Source organism: Natrix helvetica (assembly GCF_964273705.1).
Source record: "Natrix helvetica genome assembly, chromosome: 1".
NCBI classification, from domain to species: Eukaryota; Metazoa; Chordata; class Lepidosauria; order Squamata; family Natricidae; genus Natrix; species Natrix helvetica.
This window is the reverse complement of record NC_138548.1, coordinates 68,430,129-68,447,095: the sequence shown is the minus strand read 5'-3', so window position 1 is coordinate 68,447,095 and position 16,967 is coordinate 68,430,129. Positions and strand designations below refer to the sequence as shown.

Genomic DNA, 16,967 nt, shown 5'->3' with positions numbered 1-16,967 from the left:
ACTTGCCTGTTATAACATTAATTAGTTGTTATTTGGTCAATAGAGGTGGTTTGAAAAAAATCTTGCACCTTAAGTCCTGGAGAACCTTTGCCACAGAAAGTCCTGCACCAATGACTAACTGAACAGTCTTGTAACAAAACCAATCAGTTTGACAAATGGTCATAGAGTACGTCTTAACTAAGAATCAATAAAGCTGAATGTTCTAACTGTACTTTAAGGCATTAAGGAATTTATTTCTTACCCTAGGCCATTAATCATTAGCAATTCTTCTTCTTTTCCCATCCTGACACTGAGAAGTGAACGAATTTGCCCCAGTGCTGCTAATAAGTTGATTGTGTCTTGCACGGAAGTAGCACTTATAGTATAAGATTTCCTCAGTGCTTGCAGCAGCTCACCAATGCTATCATACTGCCGTCGAAGTAAGTTAAACATAATGCGAACTAATTCTGGATCTTGGATCTGATCTTCCTGTGCCCAGCGAACCATAGTTTGAGATATCAGCTCTTTCAGAGAAACTGCGATAGAAGGGGAAAGGTAGGGGAAAAAAGAGAAAATACGTACGAATCTTGACATAAAAGCTTGTCAAAAGCTTGCTGCAATTAAGGAAGCTGAAAGTTTAATTAGCAATGATTACTTAAAGAGTTTAGGAGTTAGAATTTCATCTTGGGTGGGAACAGCGGGTAGTCACAGCTCTGCCAATTATGCAATGACCTTATGTAGATAAGTTGTATCACTTTCAGGCTAACAATGTGTATACATGTTGTTATCTGCCTTCTCTTATCCTTGAATGAGGGAAGAAGTCAATGATTACGCCTTTTGCAATAAAAGGAGCACAAATGGCTGCATTACTGATATAGGAGATACTTCTATTCATGAAATGCGAACGCACATCACATAATTCCAACAGACATTCAAGCCACATACTCATATCCTCTGCATTTCCTAATATCTGGCTTTTGATGGCAATAAACCAAACTCCAATTTGCCATAATTTCCACTGGCTGTCACTTCAGTATCACTTTATTCTCCCCCCCCAAAAAATATATGTGCCACTGAATTCATAGATTTATAGAACCATATTGGAGAATGAAAAGCTAACATAAAAAATGGAACTTTCACCTACTTTAGGTCAAAGATATAGTCCCAAGGTTTACTAAAACTCGACGGTTCTACTAAGAATTGAAAGATTGGTGGATCATGCAATCCTCGTAGGTAAAACCCAAAAAGAGAGACACATCGGCAAGAGCAAAATCTCTTTCTTCTGATTTATGATGGCAAGATAAACTGTTGAGTGGAATTTAAATCATTAATTGAGCCAGCTGTCTCTATACATGGGACTTCAGGAGTAAAAAATATCTAACGCATGAAGAAGCATTCATGGTGTGCAGTGCATATCAAACTACCTGACCCATATTATTTTGCACTTCCCATGGGAATCATCATTTAAAGATGAAGGAAATTTTACATAGTAACATGATTATATGTGCCATACAGATATCAATGAAATAGAAATCTTGAAAGAGACAATATATGAATTCTTATGTCGAAGCTCAAGGAGTGCCCAGAAACTTTATTTCCTATTTCATAAAATGAGACAAAACATTCCGGATATCTTTGAAACAACCAAAAATAACCACCTTCTGTATTCTGGGACATCTGGGTGAAGATTAGTGAGCTAACAAAATGAGTGGATAGCTATTACCAAAAAAAAAAAAAAACCCCAGGTTCCAAGGAATCTCTGGAAAAGGAGAGAATCTGAGATTGTCCACTTATGTTTCAGACAGCTTCTCCTCGTGTGGAGACCACAGGGCACTCTTTGTCTAGGAGACAAAGAGAACCCATCAAGGTCTCAGTTGTGGCTAAGTCTTTTTTAAAATGCTGGGTGTGTTAACCTGACTTTCTAATCACCTTCAGAAATTAAGTATTTAGCTACCTTAAGTCTGATAGAGATCTTTAAAATAGCATATTTGCAAAGCCACCTGGCAAGTTTATCTTCATTCCAGAATAAGAGAAAAAATAACTAGGAGCTGAAGAACTTAAAGAATGTGAAATAAATGGCAAAACCTAAATAAGATTAGGGGAGACATGATAGCAGTGTTTCAGTATCTCAGGAGTTGCCACAAAGAAGAGTAAGTGGATTGATTGGCTGGGTGGTTGTATCATGATTGGTAGATTGGTGCTGATTGGTTAAACATTACAACACAAAACAACAACAGACACACAGCCAGTACCAATCAGCACCAATCTACCAATCATGATACAACCACCCAGCCAATCAATCCACTTACTGAAACAAAGCCAGCACTCCACACACCTCCACCAAGATTTATAGAAAGACAGCAGCTCTGACCACGCTTTAAGCCAAAAATATCAGCCTGAAGATAGCGAGTGAGACCTTGCCAAAACGTTGCCAAGACAATCTCAATCTTACACGGGAAAAGACCCTGTACAATAAGACCACCATATATACCTTTTTCCAAAAGTTGTTAAGAAGAAATGACAGATTTGAAAGAGAATTCCTTGGAAGACTTTTACTACTGCTATTAAAATTTTCAATGAATCTTTTTTTTAAAAAAAAAATCCTTCTACGTTCTATGCATGAGGAAAGATGAAACTACAAGATTCAAATTCATAAATTTCTAGGAAGAATTTTAAGATGGAATTCCATGCTCACAGCACAGTTGGGAGATTTCTTAAATGCCTTAAAGTGACTTACTGATTATTTTCAGACTGTTTCATAAAGGAAAGTAAATTCCCTTAATGAATTCTTCCTGTCTATGCAGTATGTTGCTGTAAGTCACGTAATTCATTTTTACTTAAACTGCATAAAGCACTTGTACAGAAGTAAACTATAAACTGATAAATTAATAAATCAATAAAGGAAAATCTTTTATCTTGGTTTAGTAAACAAGACCAACATTTGGTAAAGATGCTTCAAATGTGGAGTAGCCTTGGCCTTTCGCGTTGGTTGATGATCTCTGGAGGGCCAGAGATAGGGGTTGTTCCTCTATCCTGGTCCTATTAGACCTCTCGGCGGCTTTTGATACCATCGACCATGGTATCCTATTGCGCCGGTTGGAGGGGATGGGAGTCGGAGGCACCGTTTTGCGGTGGTTTGGCTCCTACCTCTCCGACCGGAAGCAATGTGTGTTGACAGGGGGGCAGAGGTCGTCCCTGAGGCCACTCACTTGTGGGGTGCCACAGGGGTCGGTCCTCTCGCCTCTCCTGTTCAACGCATATGTGAAGCCGCTGGGCGAGATCATCCGTGGTTTTGGGGTTGAGTACCATCTTTACGCTGATGATACTCAGCTGTATATTTCAACCCCAAACCACCCCAACGAGGCTGTCGAAGTGATGTCCCGGTGTTTGGAAGCCGTCGGGGTCTGGATGGGGGACAACAGACTCAAACTCAACCCCTCCAAGACCGAGTGGCTGTGGGTACCGGCGCCTCGGTTCAGCCAGCTGACTCCATCGCTGGCCATAGGGGTCGAACAGCTGTCCCCTGTGGAGCGGGCGTGCAATTTGGGCGTCCTCCTCGATGCCCGGCTGTCAATGGAGGACCATGTGGCAGCCGTGGCAAGGGTGGGGTTCCACCAGGTTCGCCTGGTGCGCCAATTGCGCCCCCTACTGGACCGGAGTGCCCTGCGCACGGTCACTCATGCGCTGGTAACGTCTCGCCTGGACTACTGCAATGCTCTCTACATGGGGCTTCCCTTGGGACGCATCCGGAGACTGCAGCTAGTTCAGAACGCAGCCGCGCGGGTTATTATGGGAAGTACTCGTTACTCCCACGTAACACCTCTCCTGCGCGAGCTGCACTGGCTACCTGTGGCCTTTCGGGTGCGTTTCAAGGTACTGATTACCATCTTTAAAGCGCTCCATGGCATAGGACCTAGGTATCTGCAGGATCGCATCCTACCACACACGTCCCTGCGACCTATCCGCTCACACAGAGAGGGGCTCCTCCTGGTGCCGTCTGCTAGGCAATGCCAGCGGGCGACACCTAGGAGTAGATCCTTCTCTGTGATGGGCCCAACCCTCTGGAATGACCTCCCCCCAGACATCCGAACTACCACCGACCTCCGTTCCTTCCGGCAAAAGTTAAAGACTCACCTATTTCAATCAGCTGGCCTGGCACTTTCTTAGTTTTACCTCCCGGGGATTTATTCATTTTAATTGGGTTTGGGGTTTTAATAAGCTTTTAATGTACTATATTTATTATTCTATATACAGTCTTGCAACCTCCTCCACCTACGTATTTAATTATTTAACTGTTTTATGTATGTATTTTATAACGTATTTTAGTGACTGTACACCGCCCCGAGTCCCTTTCGGGAGAAGGGGCGGTCTATAAATATGAATAATAAATAAATAAATAATAAATAAATGTGATCTGGGAAAGGAGAGTTCCTCAGACTACAACAGAGAAATGATAAGCAAAACCTGCAGAAATATATAAATGTATTGGTCTAGTAAATTCTGCATTGATGTTGCTCAAACCACCTAATAGAAATGCTTATTTTGTCCTCAAAATCCTTAGGCACCATTAGAATTGTAGTTACACTATAATCAAAGATGTAACAAAAGTTACACCTTGATTATGCCTGCAAACACTGGCAAAGCAGTGGGCTAGCTACTGTGACCAGGGTGGATGGGAACAAAGGAGAATAAAAGCAAGAGAACATAGATATGGGAGTTTTCCAAAGCTTAAGGGGGTTTTCTATCTGTATAGAGCAGTGATGGCGAACCTATGGCACACGTGCCACAGGTGACACACAGAGCCATTTGTCAGGGCACACAAGGCCTGCCTTGTCAGCTGGCCAGCGCGCATGCGCGAGCTGGCCAGCTGAGTTCACCCTTTTTTAAAGCCATTTGTCGCCCTCCCCAGGCTCCAGAGGCTTTATAGGAGCCTGGGGAGGGCGAAAAGAGCCCCTCCGCCCCCTCTGAGGCCCTCTGGAGGCTTCATGAGCTTTCGTGAAGCGTCCGGAGTGCAGAAAACCGGCTCTACGGGCAAACCGGAAGTTCATGAATGGACTTCCGGTTTGCTTGGAGGGTCATTTTGACTGCTCCGGAGGCTTCAGGGAAGCCTCCTGAAGCCTCTGGAGGGCGTCCGTGGGGGCGAGGGAGGCTGTTTTCGCCCTCCCCAGGCTCCTATAAAACCTCTGGAGCCTGGGGAGGGTGAAAAAAGCATGTAAAAATGGGGGTGTCGCGCCTGTAGTGTCGCACATTGCATTATGGGTGTGGCACACTCGCACACGACACCCCTGCGCTCCCCCCACTTATGGCACACGAGCCAAAAAAGGTTCGCCATTGCTGGTATAGAGCCTTCTCTTGAAGTTCCTCTTCTAGCTGTTAGACTGCCTGGAGGAAGGTTTATGAAAGCGTCTCAAGGGAATAAGATTATTTGGAGCTATAAATGAACTAAAGAAAAGTTCAAATGCAGCTTTTCATTCTAACCAAATAACGCTGAGCTTGGTCTCAAAACAAAATATTAAAAGAAATATACATTTAAGGGGAAAAGATTCCATGTCATAGCAGATCATATCTTTAAAAGAAACCACCAAAGGACTCCTGCAAAAAAAAAAAAAAAGCATTGGAGACCTAGCTTCAATTGCTTTTTTCAGCAGGAAGTTTTGAAAAGCTTACTGTAAAAGCATTAGGGTAGCAGCTCAAAGGAAAGAGGCAGTGCCTATCATCTTGTCCTGAATTTAATGATTCATTAGATTTGGTTAGCACACCGGTCTTTGCAGACAGACGTGGACAATTAGAGTCTGAGGCAGGTAATGAGATGGAAAGGCAGGTACTTTGAACTAATTTATGATATCTTCGGGGGGTAAGCTTATTTTGATTAGACTATTTCATTCTTTTAATCCTGAGAGGGAGACAGCTAGGACAGGTTTTTCTGCAACTTTAAGATGAGTGGACTTCAATTCCCATGGTGGCTAAGGAATTCAGGCAGTTGAAGTCTACCCATCTTAAAGTTGCTGAAGTTGAGAAACAATGGTGTGGACACAATCAAAAAGACAAGACAAATGTATTTTGAATACGCTGTTCCTTTTCCTTTCTCTATCTAAAATGAGACAATTTTAATCAAGAGCCTAAAGCTGAAGAATATCTATCCGTGAAATGTCATCAGAGAAGAAAATGACTGCACACATAACAGGTGTTCACCACGATTCTTTTGAATAGTCTGTTCAAAAAAGAAAAAAAGAAATAGTTATATTCTTAGAAAAAATCTATGTGAGATGATAACACTGTCCCCAGACCACGAAAAAAACATACAGTATTTTTTCTTTTGTTATATAAGTTATTCACATGCTTATCTTTCCTCTTCCTATTATCCAAAATGGGGATTAAGAAACTGTATTATCTCCTCTGCAAACTAGCTCACATAGTGACTTAAACATCCATGGTAAAATATAAAATTAAACAAAAACATCAGAAATAACATCATAACATAAAACCATAACAACTAACCACATCCCTTCTCCAGTAAAATCTTCCGTTCATAAGTAAATTGACAGAACAGAATTACTCAGATCAACCTGAATCTAATATTAATTTAAGACTCTCGTGAGTTTTGGGCTTTTAACTTTGTGCCTAAAATGTACCTAAAACTTTGTACCTAAAATGCATGACATATTTAACCCATGACATTGTTCTAGATTGGATAGCTGATTAATTCCTTAATATATATTCCAGATGGACTGGACTCTAGAGCTCTCTGTGAGATAGATAGTGCTTCTTGTGCATGAGAAACTATAGTTATAGTTCATCCAAAGCTGTAATTTAGTTTAAGGAGTACTGTTATTAATTTAAATTCTTACTGGGATATTTCTCTTCTTCTTCTGTTGCTTCTCTCTTTTCTGTTTTGTGTACTCCTTTTATTTTATATATCAAAGAACATAGTTTTCCAGCCCATGAAATATTTTCTTCCTCTTCTTTTTCTTCATCTAATGGAATACCTAGTGTGTAAGGACAATAAAAATAGCATACTTGCAATATTCTAATAATTAAAGAACCATCTTTATGCATCTCATGCAGTAATTAAACAAGCACAATCTTTCAAGGAAGGGCTGCCAGTGAAAATAAAAAAGGACCAGGAAACTTTATTACAAAGAACAGAATGAACATCAATGAATGGAATAGGTGAGGCAAATGATTGAATGAGGATTTAATCGTGCTGTACTGCATAAATTCCTGAAGTTTACAGCCCAGACCAGGTCAATGGACATTAAATTATGTTAGGAAAGTTAATGAGTAACAGCAAGTGGTAGCATCCAACTGACCTTAATTAATCTTGAAAATGTTAAATAGATTGGATCTGATCAGTATGTTGATGGGAGATCACCAATGAGAATACCAACGGCTGAAAAAAATCTTCCTATTGAATAGCAGTAGTAAACCATATCTATACTGCTACCAAGAAAACTACATGGATATATCCACATAATAATAACCAGGAGTTAAGCTCCATTTAAGAGATACTTCATTTTTTTTTCTGGGGAAAAGAAGAAGTGATGAAAACCAGCTCAGTGAGATCCACTGCTAGAAAAAATATGTGATCATTCAAATTAAGTTATTTTTTTTACATTGAAATTTTTTTTTTTCATTTTGTCCATATTATGTTTTCCATAAAAATGCTATAACAATGGAAGATCTGTAAGTAGTAATCTTTCACAGGCAAAAAAATTCACAGGAACAATAAGACCACTCAGCAAAAGGAATGCCTGCTACCCACCACAATGAATTAGGAGCTTATCATGAAACTCATATAGCTCTTCCCGAATCTCCACTGGACAAGGACAATCTTCCCCCAGCTGAAAATTCAGCAGCATATTAATCTGAAATTATAAGATTAAAATTAGAACTAGGGTTGTACTGTACTCAGATTTTCACTTTAATTTTTGTTTCAATCCATTATAAGAACTTTTTTTTTTGAAAACTCATTAACAACTGAAACAGAGGCCACTAATAATTTTCCTGTTCCCTCCATTTTCTTTTTAACTCTGTCCTAGAAGACACAGGATTGTGTTTTTTAATCTATTTCCTTCTATTTGGATGCCCAGCATTAGAAATAGACCGTTGGCTTACCTGAACAGTCATTCTCTGGGCGCTGCAGGAAAGTCCAACATGGGTTAACACAGTCTATCTGCCCTAGGACTGAGTGAATTTTTCTTTGACCATGCCTCCTTTTGCCTCATTGACATCAGTTTAAAAATGAAGAAGTATCCGTTGCGGGATGCCCGTCCCATAGTCAATTGAAAAATAAGAGTCGTGAACACCTCAGAAGACCCCGGGTGGTTTGGACTCTCCCGCAGCACCCAGAGAACGACCGTTCAGGTAAGCCAACGGTCTTTCTCCTGTGCGCTGCTTGGAGAGTCCAAGCATGGGACATACCCAAGCTATTGTGTCCCAGGGTGGGAAGTGTCCAAATTGTTGGGAGCCTCAGCATCTTTTTGCAAAACCCTTCTTCCAAAGGAGGCTTCGGCTGAGGCAAAGGTGTCAATTTTATAATTTCTGATGAATGCTATGGGAGAAGCCCACGTAGCCACTCTACAAATGTCAATGATGAATGCTTGGGCCGCCCACGCTGCTGAAGTGGAAGCACTCCTCATGGAGTGTGCCGTCATGTGACCTGGCACGGCCCTGCCCTGATGTTCATAGGCCATCTTGATGCAGGCCCGCAGCCAAAGTCCAATGGTGGAAGATGATGCCTTGCGGCCCAGTGATCCAGGATGAAATGATACAAAGAAGGATTCAGAGCGTCTAAAGTCCTTTGTTCTGTTGACATAAATGGGGACAGCACGTCTCATGTCCAACTTATGCCAAGTATCCTTCTATTCTCCTTGGGATGCGTAGGTCTAGGACAAAAGTTGTGAAGAATCACTTCCTGGGATCTATGAAAGTGAGTGTGCACCTTAGGAATGAATGTGGGGTCGAGCCTCATGATGACTCTATCAGAATGTATCATGCATAGCTCTTCCCTGACAGAAAGGTCGGTGCGGGAAGGTAGACCTTGCCAGAGTCCCGGACAAGGCCAAATGCTTCCTGGCAGCAATCTGCAGTTGAGGGGCTTAAGTGCAACTTCGTGTATCTTCCCGCGGCTCCAAACGGCTCTCTATGTAAATTAGTCACTTTAAAATGGCCACCGCCACGCACCGCCACTCACAGAGTCCAAGATGACAGTTAGCAATGAGCAAAAAGCGTGTGACATGCTTTAAAATGGCTGCCATGCTTGCCGGGCTGAGAAGAAACCGCCGACACCGCTGGAGCTCTCAAGCACTCCGGGTGGCACTATTAACAACAGCGGCTGGGGAAAAACAGACAGGAAGCCTCCCACCCACCCCCTTGCTCGCCGGCAGCTGCCGGAGAAGCAACTCCCTTGTTCTCACTCTGCGTGCAACCAGTAGCTCACTGGAACCCAGCAACTCTGTCAGCAATTCAAAAGGTACAAGTTTTTTTCCTTTGAGCTTTGTCTACCTAGATCTATCTAAAGAGATTTCTACACAAAAATAAAAAAGTGAGATGATTCTCTATGCACAATTTGGAGAGTCCAATCTATCTGGCCTAGAACTGAGGAGCTCCCCAGCATTAGTCCTAACGGGCGGACTGAGTTTTTAAACTGATCTCAGTGAGGCAAAGGGAAGCGTGGTCAAAGAAAAATTCACTCAGTCCTAAGGCAGATAGACTCTGTTAACCCATGCTTGGACTCTCCAAGCAGCGCACAGGAGAAACTAGATAGTTTATGCAGAATTCTAGTAATTCTGGATATAGTGTTCTCCAACAATATACAATGTGCCAATAAGATTCAGCAATACAGTTTTCTAGATTCCTAGATTAATTCCACTTTTATAACTCTCAGAAATTCTGTTGAAAACTTTTAAAAAGTTTGAAAGTTAAAAACAACAGCTTTCTTTATCCTAATTCGTTACTATTACCGAATAGTAAAGAAATATTATAAGATACCTCCTTCTGAGCAATTTTTTGTGGTGTAGACACCTTTATAATAGACGCTATATTTTAAGATTATTGAAGGTTTTGCCCTTTTCTCTCTTTCTATACTTCCTGCTAGAACAGATGAAGGATCTTCATCTACCTGCTCTTGAGGAGGAGAGCGAAATTCCTTTGTCTTCCTGGCAGTCAGCGCGGCAGACATATTCAAGGCTTGCATCAGTTCATTATACCTGTATTTCTGATTATACTGTAACTTTAAGACAAAGGTATCTGCAAACGACACAATAGCTTCCACTCGGTGTTTCAGTTCACAATCACAGAAATAATTGAGCAGCTCACACATCTAATATGAAAGAATAAATGAATTATATTGGTGAAAATTTCAGTGTGTGCATAATACATGCATTTCTAAATGGGAGGGCAATACACATCATAATATGTGAAAAGTCAATTTTGTGGGCAATGAAAAAGGAAACTCAGTTCAATTCAAACTGTCCTTTCAGTAGTGGAAGGTGTTTTCCAGATAAAATAAACATTGTTATATTTCATTCAACAGCATCATTGAATCTATAAATCTACATGTTGCTGGGATGTACTAATCTGAAAATCTGGGAGTGGCCCTCTCCTCCCAGATATAATCCACTGAACAAACAAGTGATGAGTACAATGACTGACAGCCTCATCTGGACCAATACTACTCTGATCCAAATTGTCGTAACTTTCTTTCTTGTTAGGTTTAAAAAAAAATAACTTTTTCTGCAATAAAATGGTGCATTCACAAGTACAGATTTTAGGATCTGGATAATACAGCAGATCCAATATCTGTAGTATTTATAATAGTTTAGCTTCAGCTTCAGCCTGCCTATTGTAACCACACAAATGCTTGTATGTCTTTGCACACACATTTGCAAAGTCTGATAGCTATTTCTATTCAACCCAATCTCTCATTTGCTTATTAATACACATGTATGAATTACACAAGAGCGGAAGAGAATCAGTATAAACTCTACATCACCGTGTTTTCCATATCATAAATATATATTTGTCTCATTTATCAAGTATCCATAAGAAATTCTGGCACAATGAGATAAAATTGATTTATGCCAGGTTATATATTAGGACTAAGAAAAAAATTGAGAACACAGTGGGATACTACATGTGATGTTTTAGTAAAATAATATAATTGCAGTTATATCAAGATTATTACCTGAAGTTTAACCGACTCTGGCAATCTTGTTTGCAGCAAACCCTTTATTGGGGTCTTAGTTTCCTTAATGGCCTTTTCACCAGCCTCTACTGCTTTTTCTTCTATTTGGGTAACATCCTCTTTCTCTGTTTGCTCCATTACTTCTTCTTTGCTCTCACCAAATACACATGGATCAATGAGAAGCAAAATCTGTTTAACATCATGATCATGAAAAACTCCCATCCTAAGCAAAGTTCCTATAAGTTTCAGAACAGGAACAAACTGGAATTCAACTTTCCCTCCAACGGGGTCTCGGATATGTGCTCCACTGCAGTAGACTGCTTCTGTCAACATGCTTATGGTCTTTGTCTTAAGAATCTCTAGTGGTATCTCTGGACTAGGCTTTTGATGATCCTCATTGGACAAAATGAAGCAAGGGGTAGAGAATTTAAACTTTGGTTTCAAGCATGTGCTAAGTCCAACTCCAGGCAAGCCATGTTTCTTTGATCCATCTGGAAATAATCGGATTTTCCTGGTTTCATCTGTAACAGGAGTGATAAATTCATTGTTCATCATGAGTTTCGCTTCTTTTGAATATTCTAAATGAATGCTAATCAACAAGTCATAGAATCCAGACCTTAAAAGTCCAGGCAAATACTGATTATCTATTGTGTAAAATATCTGGGAAACATCCACATGGCTGCAAAGAGCATGAGCTACTCTATTATTACCCAGAGCACAAACAGAACTATATAGCTTTAAAGTATGATAGTGGAACTTCATCAAATCTTCTTGTTCACATAATTCCAAAATGTCAATACACCTGAAATGACACAAAAACAAAAATAAGTTCTACAGTATATTTTCTTTTATTAAGTATACATTGTTAGACACCGTGTGAGAAAAATGTAAGGCTGAACTCTATGAGCCCTGTACAGTGGTTTAACTAGAGTGCTGCAGGCAAACTCTGCCCACACCTTCGAGCTTGATCCTGATGGACTTAGATTGTTGAGGGCAATACACTGACTCTGTTAACTGCTTAGAAAGTGCTGTAAAACACTATAAAGCCAGTTGTGGGATTCAATTTTTTTTTACTACCGATTCTGTGGGCGTGGTTTGGTGGGTGTGACATGGTTTTGTGGGCATGGCTTTGTGGGTGTGGCAGGGGAATGATACTGTAAAATCTCCATTCCCATCCCACTCCAGGGGAAGATTACTGCAAAATCCCCATTTCCTCCCGATCAGCTGGGACTCAGGTGGCAGGGAATAGATAGGAGTGAAGCCAGTCAGAGGTGGTATTTACCGGTTTTCCGAACTTGTCAGAACCTGCTGAATACCATCTCTGTATAGAGCTGTATAGAAGTCTAAGTGCTATTGCTATTACTATCATTCTTGGCTTGACGCAGTCAAGCAAAATAAACAATCTGTAACAACTGAAGATGTAAGAGTTCATGTCACTTCCAATTCTTTTAAATTATAAGTAACAAAAACTTATATTTTCAAAGAACATAATATCATTTGGATTTCTAATCAAGCAGTGCTTTCAATTCTAAATTTGGAAAGAAGTTGGGAAGTACCACATATCTGACATTTTAGTTATGGGTTTTTTTTTTCTATTCTTTTGTTTTCAGTGTATTCATTTCATCAAAATGATTCTATATGTAATTTGAAAAAATAGGGAGTTAGTATCTCAAACAGTAGTTAAGGCATCTGCTCCATCGTAATAGCAATACCATAGCAATAGCATTCAGGCTTGTATATCCCACTCCATAGTGCTTTACAGCACTAGAAATTCTATATCTTTCCCTCCAGCTTTAACTGGCCAATGATATTTTTTAAAAATAAACTAATTTCTGGATGAACGGTTCAATGAAATTTTCGAACAAGTGTGTGTATTTTTAGAGATATTTTTTTTTGTTTGGCTTTATTATAAGCTAAATGAAAAGCCACAAAATACTGCAAGAATTGTTATTGAAAAACCTTTGGTATAACTATGAATATAGTGAGTTGGGTGTTCATATAAATTTTGTAGATAAATAACAAAAAACAAATAAAAGGAAATGGCTAAATAAATAAATAAATCTAGCAGGCTTCATAAGTCAATTTGTGAATTGACTATTAAAAATTACCTGTGATAAAGTTTTAGGAATAGTAGTAGCAGTAATAGTAATAGACCATCAGCTCAATATGTGCAAACATTATTAAGCAACAGTATAACAGCAAGAAAGTCAATGTTATTTTGGATGCATCACCAGAAAACTATGTCTAATCATGAGAAATAACCATTAATGGTCATGTTATATATTAATGGTCTCAGTTGGAGTATTATATATAGTATTATACCAGTATATAGGTTCCAGAAAGAACCTGGAGCAGGCTCATTGGAGAACAACAAGAACCTGGAGCAGGCTCATTGGAGAACAACAAGAATGGAAAGGGATCGAGAAACCAAGTCTATGAGTAAATACCTGAAGATATAAATGTGTTGAGAATGCAGAAGAGAATACCAAGGAAAGGTAAGAGAATTACATATGTATAATGGTTGTCACATGTATAATGAGATGGACTTCTTCTCTGTTGAAATTGAGAGAAGCATGAGGATTAGCAGACTGAAATTAAAAGGAGATTCGGGATGAAAATGAGGACAAATTCCTGATTATGAGATCTGCCTAGAATTCCTCCTCATTGGAAGTTTTCAAATAAAAACCAAATGGCAATCTCTGGAAATGGTTTAGAGCAGGGATGTCCAAACTTGGGAACTTTAAGACTTGTGGACTTCAACTCCCAGAAGTCCACAAGTCTTAGAGTTCCCAATTTTGGACAGCCCTGGTTTAGAGAACACCTGAGCTGAACAGTAGGACTTGTTGACTTGTAACTTCCAACTCGTACATTCTATTTACAAATATATATATATATATATATATATACCTGTTTTCTTCTGGAATATGAAGGGCCATCATTTGCAATGGTTCCAGGCATTGTACTAGCCACCCGTGGCGGTCACTGACACGATCAGTCTCTACTTTCAGGAAACTGTTTGGCATTCTGCTCCAGACAACTGGTGTGAGTGTTTGGACATCCAGCCGAGGAGGGCACTGAGGAATGGGATTTCTCTCTTCACTCTTAAAGATTGCAGCTGATAAAGGCATGGTGTTCTAGAAAATCATACATGGAAATTTAATTTTTTTGAATTGAACCTTTAGAATAATATTCTGTATGCATAATGTATTATGTGGGTGTGTTTGTCAAATGAATGCAGAGAGCCAGTTGATTTTATTCTCAGGAAGTCGGTCAGAAAGAAGAACAATATCTGCATTGTTCCTTTTTCTTCATTCTTATTTGCCAGATATGAAAGGAATGAAACAATGGTTCACCTACATTTAATAGGCACCATAATAGTACAAAGCTTAGCAAAGCCAACTTGGGGTAATGTAGCAATTTAATATGAAACGTCATATAATGTAGATGAAGCTTGTCCCATAGATCTGTGGAAGGAATACCTTTTCGAATAGCACCATACTGCCATGGTGGTGCAGGGGTTAGAAAGCAGTAGTTCAGGGTAATTCTGCCAACTGCCGGCAGTTCGATTCTCATCCTTCCAAGGCCAGTAAAATGAGGACCCAGATTGTTGGGGGCAATATGCTGACTCTGTAAACTGCTTAGAGAGGGCTGTAAAGCACTGTGAAGCGGTATATAAGTCTAAACGCTATTGCTATACTGTCCTAAGTTTATTTTGCTAACTAAGTATAAAACAATTGGATTCCCATTCCTTAAATGTGAGAAAACCATTAGCAAGAAAACCAAGTGCACTGTAAATAAACAGGAAATGTTAAAGTATTACAGTTTACCAAAATATTGTCTTGACCCCTGCTGTCTTGCAACTCTATATTGTTTGGGGAAACTAATAATAGAAGCAGAGATTATCCCTATGGTTAAAATATTTGCCTGTGATTATTCATGAATCACTTTGCTTAACAATGATTAAATGTTATTTTTATGTAAGACTCTGCTGATATGCTGACTAGTTAACACAGCTTGCCTGTTTGAATTTACTTAAGAGTCACAACATCTATTGATTGTAATTTGATTAAAAATACCTTTAATTTACCCAGTTCAAACTGTACCAGGTTTGTGCTCGTAGGCTGTAAAAAAACAGCTGGAAATAGTTTTGTGTGTGGCTCAACCTGAAAAATAGAGTTAAAATGCAATATAAGCCTATTAGCAGCACATGTGAAAAACTGTAATGATATATTTATAAAATCATTTCAACAGAATAATACTTTAGTCAATAAATAAATATGCACACAAATAGTACAAAATGTGATAGATTTGATATAGGGTTATATTGATAGCAGCAGTGTTCCCAACATACTACACAGATAATGAAACCATGATCATGCAAATAAGTAAAATAAGCATGGTGCCAGCTACTCAGAATATTTAAAAAAAATACAGCTTCCAGCAGTCAGAAAATTAAATGAACATAGGAGATCAAGAAAAGTTTTGCTACAGCTTGTATTCAGAGACCAGAGTGAAGACTGATGCAGGAATGGATTAGAATAAATTTTATTGTAAAAATATATCCATATATATGCCTTTTATTTGCATTTTATGTATAATCCCTCTTCAATAAAACAGTGAATTATTTATGGGTTGGAATATAATAAATGAAGAAAAAAACATTGCCCCTAAAAAGTGAAAAACCATACTTTAAGAAGAACTGAAAATATATCAGTGCAAATGTCCTCCGTTCTGTTAATGGTTATAAAATAATGCCTACTTTATAATAATCACTTTTCAGATCCTACTTTGGGATGATGGCCAAGTTGCTCTGTTTCTCTAGAATATACACTAATATTCATAAATCATGGGAAGATTCTATGTGGTTTTGTGTGTTTAAGCTTATGATATAATAGTTACAATATTTCTATTAAAACCATGTCCCTAGATAAGAAAAAAAATCACCTATGTGCATATGAGTCTGATATGTGTACATAAGACAAATAAATTATGATTTGATAGTCATAATTTGGTTCTTAGACATTTCTGAATGCAAATCCTGCATATAAATATAATTATCCCACCTACTTTATCTAAGTGCAAAATGAAAAGAGATATTATATTGCAAAATAAATTAAGAAGTGGATCAGGTTTTGTGGGGATTGGAACATAATCCCCAATAGAACAAACATGAATATTTATTAAGCCAAATTTGTTCAATCAACATTTTCTTTTTTTAAAAAAAAAGCAAACATCTATTTTTAATTTTGAATTACAGCAACTTTACATTATAAAAAATAACTTTCTATTTCAAAGGGGAGGGCAGGGGAGGGCAGGGGAGAAAAGGAAAGGAGCATGGGACTGAAGGGAGAATTGTGTGATGAAACAATAAGCAGTGAAACATTCATAGTATGTCAATCATAGAAGAAAGAGAGTATCACCATCTTCTAGATAAGATATCTACTGCTCAAGGCTGCTACTGAGGGGAGGGTTCTTATATTTTCCCCTTTACCTAAATATGGCAAGCAAAATAAAATTGTCAGTAGAATAAATATGTAGTTGTCTGGCTCTGCCAGAAAGGCTATTTTCAAAATGAACAGTCATGGAATCAAATACTTCAGTATTAACTGAGTATAAATCCTGAAATGGAAAGAACTGGAAAGTACAAATTCCAGAATCTAGATCAAGGTTTTAGAAAACACACATTAATTCTGGGCAGAAAAAGTAAAATTAGAAATTGTACCAAATAAACTAAAATGAACCTAAAATAAAATAACAATCTTTGAAATTAAATCTTGAGTAGTTTCTTAAATATATGCAAATA

At 38.7% G+C, this 16,967-nt stretch overlaps 1 protein-coding gene across 1 annotated transcript in view; it reads right to left on the bottom strand.

Moving 5' to 3' along the window:
* Positions 1–16,967, bottom strand: part of RYR3 (ryanodine receptor 3) — a 334,068-nt gene that overhangs the window by 155,012 nt on the left and 162,089 nt on the right. The window contains exons 33-39 of the mRNA XM_081937281.1: positions 15,241–15,327; positions 14,072–14,298; positions 11,165–11,966; positions 10,100–10,300; positions 7,742–7,844; positions 6,828–6,965; positions 242–515 (exon numbers count right to left, since the gene is read on the bottom strand). Coding sequence (XP_081793407.1) covers positions 242–515; positions 6,828–6,965; positions 7,742–7,844; positions 10,100–10,300; positions 11,165–11,966; positions 14,072–14,298; positions 15,241–15,327 — 1,832 coding nt within the window. The remainder of the gene's footprint in view (positions 1–241; positions 516–6,827; positions 6,966–7,741; positions 7,845–10,099; positions 10,301–11,164; positions 11,967–14,071; positions 14,299–15,240; positions 15,328–16,967) is intronic.